The sequence below is a fragment of the Neovison vison genome, chromosome 14, assembly GCF_020171115.1.
Source record: "Neovison vison isolate M4711 chromosome 14, ASM_NN_V1, whole genome shotgun sequence".
Taxonomy (NCBI): domain Eukaryota; kingdom Metazoa; phylum Chordata; class Mammalia; order Carnivora; family Mustelidae; genus Neogale; species Neogale vison.
Genome location: NC_058104.1, coordinates 11,829,451 through 11,843,438, shown reverse-complemented (window position 1 = coordinate 11,843,438; position 13,988 = coordinate 11,829,451). Strand labels below are relative to the sequence as shown.

Below are 13,988 nucleotides of genomic sequence, written 5' to 3'. Positions count from 1 at the left end.
TGCCAGGACCTGCCCAGGCGGAGGGAGGGGGACACGGAGCCCAGCTGCAGCCTTTGCCGCCTTCGTGCCCAGCAGCAGGCACGGGGGTGTGCCTGTCATCAATCGGGCATTCACAGCGTGGTACCGCCTCTCTCTGGAACCATCCTGGGGGGCGGGGCGCCCCGTTGGAGTCAGACCCCCCCAGCTCCCACCCTCATGGGCTCTGCCCTGCACTGTGTGACCGGGAAGCAAGCAGCAGGCCACATAGGACAGCAAAGACACCGCAGCGGCTCAGGGGGCACTTCCTACAGAAGGCAGTAAGACAGCGAGACGGAGATCAGGGCACAGCCCACGACGGAGCTGCTTCCAGCTGGACGTACCACCCGAGAAAAGACCAGAAGGAGCGCTAAAGGTGGCCTTAAGGAGAAGGGAAGGGTAGCGGCTGCTTCTTTTATTACTTGCAAATTTTTCTGCACTGGGGCTGGGGAGGGATGCCAGGGATGGGGAAAGGAAAAGTGAGGAATCCTTCCAGGGTTTTGTACCTGCAGGCACTTCACACTCATTAACTCCCCACATCCCATGTGTGGCTCAGAGAGGTTAAGTCCCTCTTCCAAGGTCACACAGCAGGGGCAGTTAGAAGTGGCATGAAGTGTTGGACCAGAATTCAGACCCCTCTAGAGCAGGGAGGGAGCAGTGAGGGCCAAACCCAGAAGGTGCTGCGGAGCTCTCTCCAGGAGGCAGGAGGGTCAGGTCGGGCTGGTGACCTCCCAGAGAGTGGCCACACGACCTCCACCTGGGCCAAGCTCATGGGGGACCAAGCTCAGCCGGCTTAGTGCCACTTCCTCCACGGTCCTCCCCCGCCCCCGCCCCCCCCCCCCCCCCGCATTCCCATTCCCTCCATCCTGAAGGCGGAGCTCGTTCCGCTTCCTCTGGGAAGCCTTCCCTGATAGCCCACTCCTGGTGCTCAGCCTCCGACCGCCCCTCGCCGGCAGCGAGTGCAGGCCTCCTGACCTGGGGGGGCCACACGCCTCCTCACTCGGTCCTCCCCCAGCTTCTAACCCCACAACACGTTCTCCACAGCAGCGGTCTCCCGCCACGGCCCTGCTGACCGCAGTCTCCCAGAGCTCCGGTCACCCTGAACACCAACCCGAACCGCTGCCCTTCATGACCTGCCTCGGCCACCTCCCCCAACCTCATCTCATACTCTTCTCTACCCAGGCTTGTCTTCCTTCTTTCCTTCTCTCACAAACCAGGTCCGTTCCTGCCTCAGGGCCTTTGCATCGCTGCCTTCACTCCACATGGACCATCCTTTCCCCTTTGTTTTCTCTCTCTGGCCTCTTCCCATGGTTCACTAACGCCTCTCATGAGTAGAAGGATTAGCCACGTTGGAAAGGAAGCCTGGGCCTCCAATGGAACCGCTCTGGACAGGCCTGTCTGCACAAGTCACATGGAGCCGCTCTGGACAGGCCTGTCTGCACAAGTCTGCCCAGCGACCGCACCACACAGCTTCCTTAACCAACCCCCACCCCGGCCCCGGCTCTCTGGCTGTGGAGGGGCCCTGCTTCTGCCAGCTGTCCGTACCTGCGGCTCAGCCTCTCCTTAACTCCACCCAGGGCCCACATTACCTAATCTGGCCCCTGGCTACTTTCCTGTCTCTCCAAACTTCTGTACCCATCAGTATCTTAACCCTGGACAGCATCTTGCCTGCTTGGCAGAAGTATCATCATAAAAACCAGGATTTGTGCCCGAAGACATTCATCCCAGCGTCATTTATCAAAGTGGAAGAATAGGAACCAGTCACCCCCAACCACAGAGAATCAGTTAAGAACATGTTCTCAGTCCTTTTGTTATCATATCCCTTTCAATTTGAAACTCTCCGATGGTTTCCCAGTGTTATTCCAACAGAAGTGAAATGCCCTGGACAGCCCCAAGCGGTCCCCACCACGGCCCACCCTCTCTTACCAGCACACTTGTCACTGGCCACACACCAGCCACACTCTCTTTCCCTCCCTTACATTTGCCCTGTGCTCTCCTGCCACTGGGCCTTTGCAAGAGCTGTTCTCTCGGCCTGGAACACTGTCCCCTCTTCAAGTAATAGACTGTCGCCCTCCGGACCGCAGCTCACCTGTCCCCTCCTGGGGGCTGACCTCCCAGACCTGGTCAGGCCCTGGCTCTAGGATCTCACGACATTCCACCCCCCCACCCCCCACCAGACCAGCAGCCCCGAGGGAGGGCTGGACCCACATCCGGTTTTGCTCAGAACTAAAGCTCTGGGGTTTTGAGACTGTGTCAATAAAGCAGGCCTTTGATTTAGGGTCATTGGACGGACCGGATACCTTACATCCATTAAAAATTACGTGGAAACATCCACTGGAATCATAGAGGGAGAAAAACCAGATTTACAAGTCGTAGATGCAGCACAACCCCAAGTACGTAGGAAAAAAAAAAGAAAGTAGAAGGATAGAAACCAAAATAACAGGTACCTCTAGGGGGGTTAGATTATAGACGTCACCTCTGCATCAAACTTCCTAAACATGCCACCGTGGGCTCCCCAAAAGCTGTCCCCACCCACCGCCCGGGGACTAGGACAATCCCAGACCCTGGAGGGAACACGTCAGGGCAGGGAGGCCGCTGGAGGCTGGAGTCTGAATTCCAGCTCAGTGACCTTGGGCCCCGGGCCATGCCCGCCCGGATCCCCACTTTCTCGCCCCCAAGCGGAGTCCGCAGTAAGATCTGCCCCCGCAAGGAGGGGGAGCGTGAGAAGGAATGACACGTAGAAGGCTAGTTAATTAGGAAAGGGATTACAGCCAGACAGAAGGAAGAACTTCCGTGTGCTGCCAGCCCCCCGGCTGGTCTTGGAGGGGCTCTTCTGGAAGGGCCACTCCCCACACCCGGCCCCGCACCCACCACCTTCGGCCTCGCGCACCTTCCTTGGAGCTGGTGGCCGCCGCCGCCGCGGACACGGAGGCTGACCCAGTGGACGTCCGGCCCACGGGGCTCGAATGCTTCCCCCCACGGCCGGGGGGCTTCAGGCCGCTGGGCTTCTGCATGGTGGTGCCAGTCGGTGCGTGGAGAAGGGTCCGTGCGGGTCACGTCCTCTCCGCCATCGCCCTCACCTGCGGGCAGACGGGAGCCATCACCTCATCGTGTCTCCACTAGTCAGGGCCCCCCCCCGGGTGACACAGCAGGATTCCTGCACCCCCTACCCCATGGGGCTGGGACCACCACAGCCCTCTTTCCTAGCTAGGGAAACTGAGGCACAGGGCAGTGGCAGGAAGCGTGGGTCCCCTGTGGTCACAGTGTGGCCTGGCACGTGGCCTGGCCCGCTGGACCCCGAGGTCAGGCGTGCTGTCCCTGCCCACCCCCAGGGCCCGCGTGAGAGCAGGAGCAGGCTAATTTGGGGGGTCTGCTGGGATAGCCGCACTGGCCCCAGCAGCAGCCCTCCACCAGGACCCTGCACGTCAGCGCAGCCACCAGCGGCCGAGGGGGCCTCCCCCCGAGCACAGGCTGGTATGGCTTCCGACACGCGTGGGCGGCCTGGGGCAGACAAGACAGGCCCGCCGTCCCCCGGCCCTCTCCTCCACTGCCCTGGCACACACCCTCTCCTGCACCAGACGTTCACGGAAGGCTGGCCAGGGGCCAGACCCGGCCCTGCCCCAGGGCTGCAGGCCTCTGTCTGGAGAGGACATTGTCCAGCGAGGAAAGGGAACACAGAGCTCCAGCAGATGAGCAGAGGACGCTGGCAAAGGCATCACCCCCCTGGGACCTCAGGAACGGGGGAAATCTGTGCTTTCTGGGTGCTCGGCCCATGACCCAGGCCTGCCCGGAGCCCCCAGGGTTAGTTAAGGAAAGATCATATGACCCAAAGAGCTCCAGGGCCTGGACTCTGGCTGGTACCTTCAGGAAGGGTTATTTCCTTTCTCTGGGCTGCCTGGGTGTGGGCTGGATGCCGGGCTGGATACAGGGCGATCCCAGTTACCGCATGGAGGAGGCTGCCAGGGAATGAGGCCAACGTGGGGCAGGCGGAGCTGAGTTGCTGGATTTGGATGGAGGGCCTGGATCCAGCCGAGCCTGAAGCTGGTCCCTTGAGCTCCTCACTTACACCCGTCAACACAACCTCACACACAGACAACAGTTTCTCTTTTTGCCTACACCTACTGGAGGGGCCCTATCGCTTGCAACCCAGAAAGTTGTGACTAATACAGAAGCCCACCCACAAGGCTCACGGCAGGGGTCTGCCAAGTGTCCTCCGCGGTCACGTGAGCAAGCTGACCCGGCGACTCCATGTTAGCACAGCCGATGGGACCAACTGGGCTGCCGGCCCTGAGAGCAGAGACAGCTAACCCCCAAGGCACATGGGGAGACGCATACACGCCCAGGTGAGACAACAGGGACATGGGACATGGTTGCCAGCCTTGGCCTGGTCCTAGAGCCTTCCAAACCCAACATCTCACTCCTCCGATGGACGACTCTGACGCCCCCAGAATTCCGAGACCGGGAGTCGCTCCATCGGTGGGTAGATGAGGGGCTCCCTGTCCCCCAGAAACTGGCCCTCCAGCGAGCTCACTCCCCAGGGAAGTGACTGTGGTTGCAGACATCACTCTCTGGTTTGGTTAGGACTTGCTGGCCTCCCCTCATAAGCCCAAAGACTTGCTGAGCCAGCAGGGGGAAAGGGAGCTTGCGAATTCCCCTCCCCAGGGGCTAAATGGCTTCCTGCCCCAGCAGCTTAGCAGAGGGGCCCTAGGACCCAGGAAATCCTAATGCAAAGAGCCCTTTCCCCATGCCTTTTGGGGTCCCTCTCTGCCTAAACCCCCCCCCCAGGGAAAAACATTACAAATCATACACCTAATAAAAGATTTATATCCAGAACACACAAAGAACTCTAATCACGGGGCACCTGGGGGGCTCAGTTGTTAACTGTCTGCCTTCGGCTCAGGTCATGATCCCAGGGTCCTGGGATCAAATCCTGCGGGGGGGGGGGTGTCCCTGCTCAGTGGGGAGCCTGCTTCCCCCTCTGCCCCTTCTCCCACTCATGGTCTCCATCTCTCCCTCTCTCAAATATACAGTCTTTAAAAAAAAAAAAAAAGCTGGAGCGCCTGGGTGGCTCAGTGGGTTAAGCCTCTGCCTTCAGCTCAGGTCATGATCTCAGGGTCCTGGGATCGAGCCCCGCATGGGGCTCTCTGCTCGGCAGGGAGCCTGCTTCCCCCCTTCTCTGCCTGCCTCTCTGCCTGCTTGTGCGCTCTTTCTCTCTCTATCAAATAAATAAAATCTTAAAAAAACAACGTTACCCTAACTGCAAGAAAGCAAACACAAGACTCCATATTGCATGACTCTTATTTATAGGAAATCTCAAAACTACACAAAAAGAACGCAGTCGGGGGTTGCCTGGGGGTGGGGGCTGGGACTGACCAGAAACAGGCAAGAGAGAACTTTCCAGAAGGCAGAAGTGTTCCCAAATCGGACTGTAATGGCCCCACAACTGACATCTATACTAGATATCAAATGTGTCACCACGCCGTATTTAAAAGGGGTGAATTTCATGGTCTGTAAGCTAAATCCTAACTTCTGAAGATCACATAAAAAACAAAGCCCTCGAAGGCTCTCCGTAGAAGTTAGTTGCCGGCCTTCAAGCCCCCCTCATCTCCCCCTGCAGCCCTGTGGCCCCTGCCTGCCCCACGGACCAGGCATTGTAACAGCGACCCTAGCATCAGAGTCTCCCCAGCCAGCACTGCCACGGGCGGCCCGGAATTCCCTCACTGCTCACCTGACAACCCCCGCCGGCCAGACCCCACCGGTGCCTTTGCTCCTGCCTGCTTCACTCTTCCGACCACCTACCTATATGATAACCCAGCCCCACGCCTCCTCCTCCGCGAAGTCTTCCCAGACCTCCGGCCCACAGAGACCTCAGGCTGGCACGCTTAGCCGAGGAGAGATGATACTGTTCTCATTTATCATCTTGCCTCCCGGGAGCCCGCAGGCAACCCCAGCCGGGGCCCCAGCTTCTCTGAGAACCCAGCCCAGCACAGGACCTGGCCCAGAGCCCGAGATCCGGAAACCCCGTGTGAGGGCACACCTGCCATTGCCCAGAGGACAAAGGCCTCCAAAGCCGCAAATCTCGAGGACTCTCCTCCCTGGGGAGGACTCCGGAGTTGCCCTGCTCCCTCCCGGACCCCAAAGAGCCCAGCAGCCTCCAGGATGAGGGCCTCTGCCAGGCCTTGCAGGAATGGGCCTCGCTCACCCTCCGGAGCCCTGATAAGCCAGAAGCTGTCTGGGGAGGGGCATGGAAAGCCCAGGAAGGCACAGGGACTCACTCACCCAACCTCACACGCTGCTTGCTCAGCCGCTGTGCTCCCCATGGGCTGCCACACTGTCAGCTGGGCCCAGCCCTCCCCTGCCTCCCTAGGCTGGCCAGCCTGGGCCGGGACTAACATTTGCGAGACCCCTGGCCTCTGCGGAGAGCGCCCGCGTGCCTCGCTGACAAAGGAGACCGGAGGAGCCCGTGCACTCACTCTGGTGGGGAGGGCTGGGCAGGAGAGGCCAGCGGCCACCCCCACCCCCAGGGTCTCCGAAGGGGGCGGGGAGCTGAGTGAAGGGGAGAGGGGAGGAGAGAAGAAAGGGTGAACAGGAAAAGGGGGAGGAGACCTGGGGCGAATCACCCCCTTGTGACTCAGCCCTGCTCATGGGATAGAGGAAGGAAGGGCTTTCTTGGGAAAAGCCGGGATGTGGTGATAAATTGGCCACCGGCCACGCTGGCTGGGGGGTTGTGGCGGGGAGAGCAGGCCCAGGAGACAGCAAGGGAGAAGGCTGGAGGCAATGTGGGTCCAAGGTGGCTATGGGTCCGTAGCCCAGTGGGAGCCTGTTGCATCGCCCGTAAGATGGGGTGACAGTGTGGCAGCCCATGGGGAGCACGGACAGGTGAGTCCGGACACGCACACCCCACGGGCACCCCTCTGTGCCCACAGACGCCCCCAGGGAAGGGAAGGCCCGGGGGGCACACGCCGCCTCCCCCGGGGACTCGGGGACTCGGGCCAGGAGAGGCAGGCAGGGCGGGGGCGGGGAGGGCAGGCAGCATTCAGACCAACAGGCCCCCTTTGTGCTGCCCTCAACTGCCATTTACCAAAGACAACCCGGACTGCATTTCAGGGTTTCCATTTCAGCTGCCCGGGGGTGGCGGGCCGCGGGCTCAGCAGAGAATGAGGCCCAAGAACCCTCTGCCAATCGGAGGCCCAGGGTATGTGGCCCCGACGGAATGGGGGGGAAGGTGCCAAGCAGGGCAGTGGAGAAAGCCCATCTCCCGGCTGCTGCCAGGGCCCAGGGGGTGAGGGAGGAGGGCACAGGGAACCCCACTGAGGAGCCCCAGGCCCCTCTGGCTGGAGGGGGGCGCTCTGGTAAGACCCCGCTGCTGGCTGGAGCCCAGCCTTCAAGCCCGGCCTTGCCACCTCCAACATCAGGGGCCCCCCTGGGCTAGTCCTCCTCCTCCCGCCTGGCCTCCGGGGTCAGCAGCCAGAGTGCCCAGGCTCCCCTGTCCTCTCCCAGCCCTGCGGCCTGACGGCTGGCCGATGGGGCGCCCTTGGGGCGGCCCAAACTCTCACCAGCAGCCCTAAGGCTCAGGCCAGGCAGCCTCGCAGGGATAGGGCTGGGGGAGTGTTCCAGAACAGCGAGCCCAGGGCACTGGGGGCCAGGCAGGCGAGCTTCAAGCAGAGGCCAGGTTCTGCCAGGTCAGCCAGAGTTGAGGATTTACCAGCTAAAATGTGTGTGTGTGTGTGTCGGGCGGGGGGGGGGGTCATGCAGAGGGAGGACAGCGGAGCAGGGGAAGGTCTCCCAGCCCGAGTGGATGAGAGGCCCTGGAAGGCATCCGGCAGTGGGTGGGACAGAGCAGAGGTGCCTGTCGGCCAAGTCACTCGGGAACTGAGGAGGGCACTGGGGCGAGTGAGGGCAGGGAGGCCGCGGTCCCGGGGGGCCGCTGGGACAGACAAGGGACAAGACTGTGCAGCCTGAACCACCACAGAGGCGGAGGCTGGAGGGGACAGGGAGGGGAGAGGTGCTGGGCAGCATCTGGTGGCCGGCAGTGTGGGTGTGGAGGGGGCACCTGGGGGCCCCGTGGGACAGGGAGGGACCTCGGAGAAGGTGGGGGCTGGGGGAGGGAGCCCGGTTTGGAGCGTACCAGGTGTGAGGTCCCCGAGGGACCCTGGGGGGCAATGCAGGGGGCCAAGTGATGGGGCGCTTGGGAGGGTCCCCGGGGACAGCAAAGACCAGGGAGGAAGACAGACGGCACCCCGGACGGACAGACGGACAGATGGGTGAGAACAGACCGCTTTCGAGGAGAGGGTGCCCCCGACAGCCACCGGGCCTCCCAGGTGGCAGGAAAATGCAAATCCAAGCCACAAGGAGATCCCGTTTCCCACCCAATCAGATGGGCAAGAAGTCAAAAAGCCCGGTGACACCTGGAGCCTGTGAGGCCGGGCAGCGGGGGCTGGTGGCCGCGGCGTCCAAACCTGGACCACGGGGCAGCGGGGGCTGGTGGCCGCGGGGTCCAAACCTGGACCACGGGGCAGCGGGGGCTGGTGGCCGCGGCGTCCAAACCTGGACCACGGGGCAGCGGGGGCTGGTGGCCGCGGGGTCCAAACCTGGACCATGGGGCCGGGAGGCACCAGGAGTTGTGCTGATCGTGGCGTCCACACGATGGCCGGGGGGGGGGGGTGTGAGTCTCGGGCAGGAACGGGGCTGGGGCGTGGCAGCCGGGGGCTCCGTTCCTATTTCTAAGATTTTTTCTTAAGTCCCGCAGGACGCACGTGGTGGCGATCAGGTTCTCTTTATTCCTTTTTCTGAGTGCCTGAAGTAGTCCTAATTATTTTTTAAAAAACACAGAACTCTACCTCTGACGCTAATAACACACTCTGTGTCCATTCATGAAATTTAAATAAAGTAAAATAACATTTTCTAAAGCTGTAAAGACAGACATGGGTGGGGGGAGAAGCAGAGAGTCCCCCCCCTCCCTGAGCACACCCACCCGAGGAATGGGGGGGTGGGCCCCAAACTGAGCGGACCCCCCACAGGGGCCGACCGCCAGCCCAGGGCTCCCCAACACCCCCACCCAAGCCCAGCAGGCGGGCGCGACCACCACCCCCACGGGCCTGTTCCCACCTGGCGCTCCCTGCCTGTCCTATCCTGCTCTGGAGGGAGGCTCACTTCGTCTGCACTTGACCCAGGCTGGGGCCTTCCGCCCGGTGCCCTCCCCGCGAGTTCGACCAGCTCGAGGACAGTCCAAGCCGGGAGCCTCCCGCCAGCTGCCCAGGACGGCCGGGGAGATGGCACCAGCCTACCTGTGCCTCGTTGCCACACCCGCCCTTCGCTCTCACCCGGTCAGCGGGGCCCCACAGAGCAGGCCCAGGCCGGGCAATCCTGTCACTCATGGGGCCGCAGGCCAATGGCAGGAGATGGTGGCCCCAAGAAGGACAGGGAGCTAACGGGGCTTGCTTGGGGTCCAGAGTTCCCCTGGGAGTACCGGGTGGCCTGGCAGCCATCCAGAACCAGCCCAGGAAAGGGGCTGGCCTGAGCGTCGCAGCAGAGCTGGGGCCTGAACGCCACCAGCCGACGTGGCTTCAAGGAGAGGCAGGCAGAGGCGGGAAGACGGCGCGGCGGGCGGGCGGCATGGACACGGAGGGCAGGGCACACAGAGGCTGAGCAGAGGACAACCCAAGGGCCCCAGTGGACCCCAGCTTCCCTGGCACCTAAGGGGCCGAGTCCAGAAAACCAGGGTCGAGTCCCACGCGCTCACCCTGTTCAGGGCTGGAAAGGCCAGTTTGTAAAGTCAGGATCTTCCCATCCTGCCCAGGGCCTGGGTGGCGGCAGAGCCCCGGGAAAGCCTGGGCTGTCTGGTCTGTCCTACCTGAGCCGGACACACTGCAGATGGGCCATCCTGCCCCAGGCTGGGGGTGGTTCAGATCCCGTCTCTCCGCGCAGCAAAGGGGATCAGGGCCGTGTCGGGTCTGGGGAGGGGAAGGAAAGTCAAGGTCAGTATACGTCCCTTGCCTGAGACACACACACAGAGTCGGCACGTTTACAACCAAGGGACTGCCATGGCTCCAGAACCCGCTCCGGGCCGTGTGGCCACCCACAACCGGTGATGGGGCAGCTGCGGCCCTCCTGCCACCGGCCCACGATGCGGGCCCGACACTAGCTGACTCAAGCTGCCCTCTGACCCACCTTTATTCCCATCTCCCAGAATGGGAAACCGAGGCCCAGGCTGCCAGTCACGGAGCCAGGGACCAGGGCGGTGAGGTTCAAGTGACACCTCCTCTCCAGGGTCAGGATTTGCACGACACCAAAAAAACGCTGCTGAGCCCAGTCAGTGAAGGGTCTCCCTTCAGCTCAGGGTGGGATCTCTGAGGGGTGCTGGGACACAGCCCGGCCTCGGGCTCCCTGCTCAGCGGGGAGTCTGCTTCTCCCTCGCCCTCGCGCATCCCCTGCCCCATTTGTGCACTCTCTCTCTCTCTAATAAATAAATGAAATTGTTAAAAAAAAAAAAAATACCCTGGAGCAAAGGACAGTCTTTAGGGTAAGTGATGCTGGGACAACAGGAGGACCACAGGTTGGTAAAAGATCATGATCCCGTCTGCAGCGGGTAGAAACGACAGCCCCCTCACGGTGTTCTGTGTCCCCATCCCCGAAGCTGTTCCCACGCTAGCGTCCACACGGCAAAGGGGAGTTAAGGTTGTAGAGGGAATCAAGGATGCTAGTCGGCTGACCTCCAGACGGGAAGATTATTCTGGATGACCCAGAGGGACCCGAAGCGATCACAAGTGTCCTTCAAAGCGCAAGAGGGAGGCAGGAGGGACAGAGTCAGGGAGAGGGCAGCGCGCCAACCACTCGCTGTGACATTGCCGGCTTTACGGAGGAGGGGGCTCCCAGCCCAAGAATGTGGGCAGCCTCGAGAAGCTGGAAAAGGTCAACAAACAGATCCTTTCCCGAGCCTCTGAAAGGAACACGGCCCTGCCGGGATCCTGGCTTTAGCCTGGAATGATCCAGGTCAGTCTCCTGGCATCCAGGATTGTGAGATAAAATACATTTATTTGTGCTGTTTTGGGGCTGGCACATTCGGGCTCACTTGTCAGAGCAGCAAAAGGAAACTAATACATTGACTTCACGTGGGACACAAAGTTCGATTCCAGAGGGACAGTGCATCTAACCGAGAAAGGCAAAACAATCTAGCTTTTAGCAGAAGACACGAGAGAAGATCTTCGTGACCCCGAGGTAGGCTATGATTGCTTAACCAGGACCCAGGGAGCGCTGGAAAGCAGGGCAAGGATGGATAAACGGTCACGATTAAGATGAAGAGCTTCTGAACGTCAAAGGACAACACGGAGAGACAGAGTGTGTGTCAGGAGTTAACCACGGACTAGGAAGGATATGTCTGCAATTCCTACGTACCACAAAGGATTCCTACTCAGAATACAGAAAAGCCCAACAAATCAAGATCAGCCAAGGGCGCCTGGGTGGCTCAGTGGGTTGGGCCGCTGCTTTCAGCTCGGGTCATGATCTCAGGGTCCTGGGATCGAGCCCCACATCGGGCTCTCTGCTCAGCAGGGAGCCTGCTTCCTCCTCTCTCTCTGCCTGCCTCTCTGCCTATTTGTGATCTCTGTCTGTCAAATAAAATCTTTTAAAAAATTAAATTAAATTAAATTTAAATTTAAATTAAAAAATAAAAATAAAATAAATAAAAAGTGAAAATACAGCGGCGCCTGAGGGGGGCTCAGTCAGTTAAGCATCTGACTCTTGATTTCGGCTCAGGTCAAGATCTCAGGGTCATGAAGTCAGGGTGGTGAGTTTAAGGCCCCGGGCTGAGCCTGGGGCCTACTTAAAAATAAACAGACAGGGACACCTGGGTGGCTCAGTGGGTTAAAGCCTCTGCCTTCAGCTCAGGTCATGGTCTCAGGGTCTTGGGATCTTCTGCTCAACAGGGAACCTGCTTCCTCCTCTCTCTCTGCCTGCCTCTCTGCCTACTTGTCATCTCTGTCAAATAAATAAATAAAATCTTTTTTAAAAATAAATAAATAAAATAAACAGACAAATAAATAATATAAATATAAACAAGCAAACAAATAAGTAAAAATGAAGATGCCAGAAATCAGGGAAGGGGTCCCCCTTGGGTCGGGGTACTGACTGTAAGGACAAGCCAAGAGGGGCCCTGGGGAGCCAGCTGGTTCTCGTTCCCGATCTGGGCTCTGTTACACAGGCGTTTCGGTTGGAGAAAATTCAACAAGCACCATGCACACTTTTCTGTACAGATGCTATATTTCCATAAAAAGGTTTTATGGCAATATAAACATTTTATGGAAATACCTATATGTTTCTAATATATACATACATTTTTTTTTCTTTCCCTAATTACCTAGGCTGGGGGTGGGCAGCAGCAGAAGCAGAGGAAGCAAGGGTGGTCCCTGCCTCTGGGGCCTCCCCTCCCACCAGCCCCAGGAGGTGGTGCCGAACCCTGGGGCCCATGCGAGCTCCTGTCTGCCACCCCCTCCCCACCAAGGCCTGCAAGCCCCACGGAGTTCTAGCACCTAGAGCCTGACACACAGCAGTGCTGTGCTCGCTGGACAGCCTCCAGCACGCCCACCTTCCTCCCTCAACAAAGCATGCAAGTCAGCACCCCAGCCTCCCCTCCCGAGCCTTCCCCTGCAGGCGAGGGGCAGGTTGGAGGCTGAGACCATGAGCTGGGCCTGTCCCCTCACGGACACAGGAGAGAATGCAAACTGGGGCCCCTATGGGAGCCTGGAGAAGGGACGAGCCAGCTGGGGGGCCACGGGGCACCATCTATGCCCCCAAAGGGCAACCCAGGGCTGTTGGCAGGGGGTAAGGAGTGCTGGGTGGGGAGGGGCAGAAGCTGGTAGCTCCAGGGGTGAGATCCGTCGCTAGCAAGCCCTCACAGTCAGGGTTTCCTTTTAGTGCTTCCAGAAAAGCAACGGCCACCCCCAGCCTCCAAATGCTAGTGGAATGCCGCAGACGCCCGCCCACCCACACACAGTGTCACATCGCCGGGGCCTCGCACGCGCTGTTCCCTCTGCCAAGGATGCCCTTCCTCTCCTCGGCTGGTAAACTCCCTCACCTCTGGCTGAAAGCGGCTCCAAGAGGGCCGGTCCTCTGCCTCTGTTGCTCAGTGCCGGGCTCGGTACCTAGGACAGCGCCCAGCACACAGCCCTCCGCGGTGAACACAGGCGTGAATGAAGGAAACATGAATGAACAGAAATGCCCTCCTCTGCCGTCCTCGTCCTGCCCGTGTTTAGCTGGAGGCCCACAGCAGCCTGTCCACGCGCCATCGCTGCGCTCGCTGGCCAGCTTGGAGCCGTCTCCGGGAAAGGAAGAATGTTCCAAAACAACCAGCAGCCGGCGCACAGAGTGGATGCTAACCACACGTGGGTCCGGCGAACAAAGAAGCTGGCAGTGAGCCTCCCATCACTGGAGGGGATCAAGCAGAGACTCGGGTCTGTTCTCAGAGCACGTTTCTGCTCCAGTTGGCACAGCCGCCCTGGGAGGCTCTCCTGAACCCACACAGCGTCGGACACCGTCAAGAGCAACATTAACCGTTAATGGGCCGTGCTGAGCACCTGCAGCCCCCCAGGGCGGGTCCACCGCAGGGAGAAAGGGGACCCCATGTCCGCACCACCCCCAAAACAGAGAGCCTGCTTCTTCACTGCGCTGCACTCAGACCCTGTGTGGCTGTCCTGGGGGTGGGGGCTTCAGGGGGGAGTGGGTCTGGGGGTGAAGGGCTCGGGTGGGAGGAGCCCCCCTTCCTCTGAGCTCCTGCAGCCTGGGGAGCCACGGACCTGCACAATCTGTTCTGCTCCAGACGCTGGTCCGAGGGCTCGACAAGTACCAGTACAGCAGACCTTCGCAGCAGCCCTGTTATGAGCCCATCCACTTTCCTAGTGGGGAAACGGAGGCCTGGAGCGTTCCGTCCTTTGCCCGCGGTGACAAGGCTGACGGAGAGCAGGCGTGGAATTTGAACT

At 60.2% G+C, this 13,988-nt stretch overlaps 1 protein-coding gene across 3 annotated transcripts in view; it reads right to left on the bottom strand.

The window, feature by feature from the left end:
* The window catches only part of CLIP2 (CAP-Gly domain containing linker protein 2), a 65,275-nt gene that overhangs the window by 45,537 nt on the left and 5,750 nt on the right, over positions 1-13,988 (bottom strand). For all 3 annotated transcript variants that reach the window (XM_044233270.1, XM_044233269.1, XM_044233271.1), the window contains exons 2-3: positions 9,869-9,968; positions 2,906-3,095 (exon numbers count right to left, since the gene is read on the bottom strand). In XM_044233270.1, coding sequence (XP_044089205.1) covers positions 2,906-3,029 — 124 coding nt within the window. In that variant the 5' untranslated portion in view covers positions 3,030-3,095; positions 9,869-9,968. The remainder of the gene's footprint in view (positions 1-2,905; positions 3,096-9,868; positions 9,969-13,988) is intronic.